At 46.2% G+C, this 6,384-nt stretch overlaps 1 protein-coding gene across 1 annotated transcript in view; it reads left to right on the top strand.

Annotated features, from left to right (window-relative positions):
* The window catches only part of mad1l1 (mitotic arrest deficient 1 like 1), a 63,827-nt gene extending 59,084 nt beyond the window's left edge, over positions 1 to 4,743 (top strand). Inside the window, exon 18 of the mRNA XM_084465613.1 lies at positions 4,085 to 4,743. Within this exon, the coding sequence (XP_084321739.1) occupies positions 4,085 to 4,234 (150 nt within the window). The 3' untranslated portion in view covers positions 4,235 to 4,743. The remainder of the gene's footprint in view (positions 1 to 4,084) is intronic.
* Positions 4,744 to 6,384: the final 1,641 nt, after the last annotated feature.

The raw sequence follows: 6,384 nt of genomic DNA, 5'->3' as shown, positions 1-6,384 counted from the left end.
AGAGAGAGAGAGAGAGAGAGAGAGAGAGAGAGAGAGAGAGAGAGAGAGAGAGAGAGAGAGAGAGAGAGAGAGAGAGAGAGAGAGAGAGAGAGAGGATTGAGTTTCAAAGCAACGTGCCGCTCCACGGTCGGGTGAGGTCTTCACACAAGCCCCTCCCCGAATCTCAGAGCCAGGCACGATTGATTTCCTTTAATTGGACGTAGAAATAAAAAGCGGAGCCGGGCGGCTCAAACCCCCCCACACGGTCCACGTTCGTCCTTCATTACTTTTTTTTGCTCGATTTTGATGTTCAGAAAGTCTGAGGTAGTTGCAGTTGCTTTCCCCCCCCCCCCCCTCTCGTCTCCAACTTGTTCCGTGAGATGTCAGTATGGTTACTTTCGCCGGGGGAATAATCCCTTCCCATCCCCGTATCCGCGCCGCGCACACCTTTTTGTTGTCCTATCCCCCTCGGCTGATTTTCCAGGTGAATTTTGTCAGTGTATTTTTTTTCATAAAGGTCAGATATTGTTTAAAACACGTTTGTTAGGAAGGTGTGAATATGCAAATGTGAATTGATAAGGTCAGCATTTGAATAACGCTGTTGTTTTTTAAGAAGGCATAAAACAAACCCTTCTTTGACCTTCTTTGTGAAGTGGTTTTGAATTCCTCCCGTCGGAAGACGAAGAGACCAGCAGGAGGGCCACAGACGCCTGACTACCCCCGTGTTTGGAGACTCACTTAAGCGATATTGTCTCGTTGCACTTTTGTAGTTTTTGCAAATTTCGGATGTCAAATCCCAGTTGTTATGACAACACGCGCCTCCCCGTTGGGCTTTTGGTTCGTTTTACCCGGAGGAAGCGACTACCGTATCTTCTGGGCCTCGCTCTATGGTGTGGCCTGCGTGGGGGCCTTTCTGACAGTATGTTGTGATGTCTCTGGAAGTGGCGCTCGTTTGGTTAATTGGGTGTGCTTGCTCCGCGGTCACATGGAGGTGCACACACGCTACGTTCTACCGGTGGAAAATAAGGTTGAGTAATAATTTGCACCAGCTGAAGTCCATGTTATTAAAAAAAAAAAAAAGATAATCCTGATTTAAGAAGAAGAAATACATGCAGACTATATTTGAAGGGCGAGAAGGCGATACTTCTGAAATGAATCACTACCGTTTCTGCTGCTTTTATTAACGGCTCCTTTCTACCTGTTTAGTTTTTCGTTTCCACCAGGGGCAGTTAGAAGGGTGTTTGTCTTCATTGACTTCGATTTTGACTCTTCAGTCTTTCCCCCCCCCCAGTGGCGGCTGGGGAACTCCTACACATCCTACAGCTCACGTTGAAGCGGTCCGCCCTCGACCTGCACAATACTAATCCTGTACATTCGACAGGAATTGAAGCCCCTTAAATCGCGGCTTCTTCTTTTCCTAAGGTCATGTTTACCACAATCCTTTTTGAGTGCTGAAATCCTGAAGATACTGCTCCGACAGCCCAGAGCTGCTTGAAGAAGACTCGAGGGAGCTCTCGTCTAAGCTCACAGAGCGAGTGTTTGCATCAACGCTTGCGTCAGGTCTACACTTCTCTGCTCATGTATGTCATCCGCATGGACTGCGACGTTCCCGGTTGTGTGTCGTTCACCTTATGTGATCCGTGTTGGGCTCCGGCTAACCTTTTCCCGGGCCCCACCCTAGGGTATGTCTGAGCGCGTGGTGCGATCAAGAGAGCAAGCATGCGTGAAGAACCCGAGGTGTTCTGTGGTTCTCCAGAAGACCGGGGCGTTTATCCCCGGCTTCGTTGAGCTCCTTTTTTTTTTTTTTTTTTGTGGGCTCAACCCATGAACCTCTAACCCCGTGCTACCTTTACCGACGCCCCGATGCGTACCGGTGTACATGCACATGGGCACACACTATGCATACCGGTGTACATGCACACGGGCACCCATGCATACACTGGTGCGCACATGCGCATGCACGTACAAACACATGCGCGCCCGCACACACATGCCCTCGTTCAATTTGTTCGCCGTGGACAGAGTTTCAACTGAAAGTGTTTCCGACAATGACATCTCCATGGTAACAGCCTGCAGTGTTTACCTTGGCCAGTGTGTGTGTGCGCACGTGTATGTGTGCGGTTAGGCGTTGGAGCCTGAGAATACAGCAGCAAAAGTGGATTAGAGTTAAAGTGGAGCATTGCAGATGGAATTGTGGAATGCCAGTGGGATTGTTGAAGGGTCATGCTTCAATTTCACTGCCACGCTCCATCAACTATGGCATCCCACCTCTGTCTGCAGCCCATCAACATCACTTTTGGCTTATTAACTTCATCCAATGTTTTATAGACACACACACACACACACACACACACACACACACACACACACACACACACACACACACACACACACACACACTATTATCTTTGTGCGCAGATACTCTACACTGCAGTGCTTAATTCACTTCTTCACTCTTCCTACTGGTTCATTTAGGATGATTTGATCATCTTGGAGCTGAGTCACTCCCTCTCTGGGCTCAACATCTTTTTGTGAGACGGATGCACTCCCCCCCCCCAATTCCTGTACTGCGGTGGTGTCAGCCAGCTGAAATGCTGGAGCAATTTAAAAGGTTTGGGCCCCGGATGGCTCTGCTCGACTGGCTCCACAACATTATATAAAATAATAGGATCAAGGGCAAACTACACCCGAGTCATCCTCTTTAATGCCTCGCTCGTGTGTGACTCTGAACTCTTGAATGAGGGAAAATATGCAATTTGCAACTCCTCCTCTCCTTGGTAAATTAGAGCATAGTTTCAGATTGCTTCGACTTAAATAGGGTATTTATTTTGTGTTTCGCTCTCTGTAGCAATGACTTGTCGTTGACCTGTTGCCGTCCACAACTTCAATGAATGCTGAAGTGTCCCTCTGATTAGCTGATAGCGCCGGCGTACACTTCCTTTTTCTTTTCTTCTTCTCTCAACCTTTAATTAAAGAAAAACCCCCGCAGTGCATTCCGATTTTGACTTCCTTCTTCGGCTCGGCAACACAAATTAAACTCTGCAAGCTCGACCTGGCTTGTTCATTGTTTTCTCCATTTCCTTTTCTCTAAATATCAATTTTGTCAAGAGAGCGTCTTCCGCGCTACCGAGGAAAATTGCAAATGTGGTTAGTTCTGTTTTCCTGCCCGCTCCCCACAACAACCAGTTACGGCTCGTCCCAGCGGAGGGGCAGAGTTGCTGCGCTGTCAGCTTTTGTGTGCGGCAACACCACACTCGGTTTCATTAGATTAGCCGGTAATATAGGTCAACCCCATGGCGGCTGATGATGCCCGCGCCCCAGCGCCCAAACTAAATGGTCCTGATGTGGAGACTCTGCCGGCTCCTCTCATTACTCTCCAGTATGAATCTGTATTATCTCCAAATTGTGTTTTTCCCAGAGTCTGCGCTGTAGCGTCAAAGTGTTTGTGCTGTGGGGGTCCTGGTTTGCACCCCACCCCCCACTAGGTTAACAACCCTCTGGTTTGCTCATCTTTTTTTTCATCTTTCAACCGTGGGCGATGTTTTTTTTCATCGCCCACGGTTTTACACGGGCACGCACGCACGCACGGACGCACGATAGAGACGGAAAACTTCTCCATGTCTTAATATTATTCCGGAGTGTCCAGGGAACCCTGCGTGTATGTGACGGTGTACGCGTCCCCTCCCTCTGTGCAATCCTTTAATTACTTCATCCCTCGTTTCCCTGATTCCTCTCTTTTCTCTCTCCTTCACTACGTCGCCCTGAGCGGCTTCTTTCCTTTTAATTAATCCAGGCAGATTTAGGCACCGTCACCCTGCTGTGTGTGTGTGTGTGTGTGTGTGTGTGTGTGTGTGTGTGTGTGTGTGTGTGTGTGTGTGTGTGTGTGTGTGTGTGTGTGTGTGTGTGTGTGTGTGTGTGTGTGTGTGTGTGTGCGTGCGAGTGCACACGCACCCCACCATCCCCAACAGACATAAACAACTCTTTTTTTTTTTCTTCAATTGATCCGGCCCCACTACAAAGTGGCTTTTTCCCTCCCCTGGATACGAAGCCTGTGATGGAATACCCTGACTTTATATATGAGGTAATGTCCTTTGTGTGTGTGTAGGGCTCCAGTGGCATCATGCAGCTGATGGAGACAGAGTTCTCCAAGACTCTTGGGGAGATGGTTGCCCTCCACCTGCATCACCAGAAGAGCATCCCCGCCTTCCTGTCCGCCGTGACCCTTGACCTCTTCAGCCGGCAGACGACCTTCTGAGCCAATCAGAACATTGCCTGTGATTTTGTGTCCCTGTGCTTTTGGTTGTTTTTTGCCTCTCCTCTTCTTTCACAGGATGTGGAAGGTGGTTGAGGGAAATGTGCCGACAGATTTAACACTTAAGTGGATCAACAGTCATTTGGTACACTAGGAAATTAAAGCTTTATTCCTCTCCTCGTCAGCATCACCTGTAGGGATTACATTTTTGTACAAGAGAATGATATGGAAATGTGTGAAATTCAATGACACTTAATGTTGATGTAGACAGGAGTCTAATGTGTGTATTTGTCATTGCTATTTGACAGTATGTATCAGGGGATTGAGGAATTGTGTGCTTTTTTTATATTTTATTAATAAAATGTAAGTGTTTACTTCTCATTGTGTCATGTATGTTAAAGAAGTAGTGTGTCTGTCATTAAGAGAATGAACTAGTGTGTATAATCACTTTTTAAATACTTGTTTTGGCGCAGAATACGTCTAGACTAAATGCATCTCAATGTTCATGCCCATAAGACGGATGTGAATAAAATCGATGTAATATATTTGTTCATAACTTGTAACACTATGACAATGTTTTTAAAGTCAGGCTGTCTCTCCCGACGGAATTTGAAACAGCTGATCATGAATTTTGTCTTCTTTTTTTTTTCCTGAACCTCCGAGACCAGAATACATGAGAAAGCGTGCTCTGAATCGTAATTAGCGCGGTGAAAAGACAGGGACGGGACGGTTGGAGTGGCGCAATAGAGACCAATAAAACCAATAACATGGAGGGAGGCACGATCCAGGGAGAAATCTAATAACGCACAAACTTTGGAGAAGCCAGAAATGAGAATCAAACCCACCAACCCCCCTTACAAATACACACAATATAGCGAATAATATGTACTATACACAATACCCCAGCTGGTGCCTCCCTATACGTCTTGCAGTGAAAGCCTCCCTCTTGTGTAAGGGACAACTCCCCAACCCTCATTTGTTTTCCCATGGCGTCGGCTCTGAGTGTCACCGCTCTGTGTAATGCGTCATCCTATGGCGTGGCTCGATAGCCTATTGATAAGTTATGGGTTCTGCAGCAGTGCTGCACCGGATGTTTACCCATTTATTTCTGCACCGGTTTGTGACGTTTTCAGTACCTCAGGGGTAGGGGTTGGAATCACTGGCAGCCAGACCGCAAGATTAAACCGACCGATTCTTTTTAGTTATTTGAGCATTACAAAAAAGGCAGGTGTACCCTCCATGTACACACACACACACACACACGACGTGCCCCCACACCACTTTCACAATCTCTCTCTCTCTCTTTCTCACTCGCTCACTCACTCACTCACTATCTTTCTCTCACACACACAATTATACTTGGTTTATGTACTTGCCTCGCTTTCTCTCTTTGCTTCTCTCTCTCTCACTCACTTCCTCTCTCTATCTTTCTCTCACAATACTTGGTTCCTGTACATGGCTGTAACATAGCCAAAGTCTATTGTGACTATTTGCTTGGGTAACATGCATGCTTTCCCTAATGCATGCATGCACATACATTTTATTGTATGCAAAAGCAGCCCTATTCCGACATCCGTAATTCTTGTTTGTTGTTCTGATGTCTTACGTGTCTGAGATCTGCTCGCAGCATAGCCACTGATTTAAAACAGTTCTAAGAAAGACGTTAAGCTCAGGGACATTAAGTTCAAGATGCCTGGAACCTGAGGCGTATTTTTGGGGATCGACTATTTCTTCTTCTTCGTCTTTATATAAATGATGATCTCATGCTATCTGCGTTTCAGTGCCGTGAGCGTTGTGTACAGATTGCGGTAAAAGGTTGAGTCATTTTGACGTTGCTTTGATTAACAAAAGCGACCCGAAATGCATTGCAGTATCATGGCCGATAGAAGCATTGGGTCCCATGCTAAACCACCTACCACATACATATATAATATATGATCTATATATATATGTATACTATAAGGACAGTCTAGCAAGTGACGTAACTCCCAAAACCATCGTACAACATCATACATGTTATGGGTTGTGTTATGATTGAAATAATCTATATTAAATGAGCCATGTTGACATGGCCCATATCTCTCCTCGCTTGCAATTGCTTCTTATCTTAACTGCAACTTAATTTATTCACCCCATCTGTCTAAGAGTAGGTA

This window comes from Micromesistius poutassou, assembly GCF_964030765.1.
Source record: "Micromesistius poutassou genome assembly, chromosome: 3".
NCBI lineage: Eukaryota > Metazoa > Chordata > Actinopteri > Gadiformes > Gadidae > Micromesistius > Micromesistius poutassou.
This window is presented reverse-complemented; position numbering and strand designations above follow the sequence as displayed.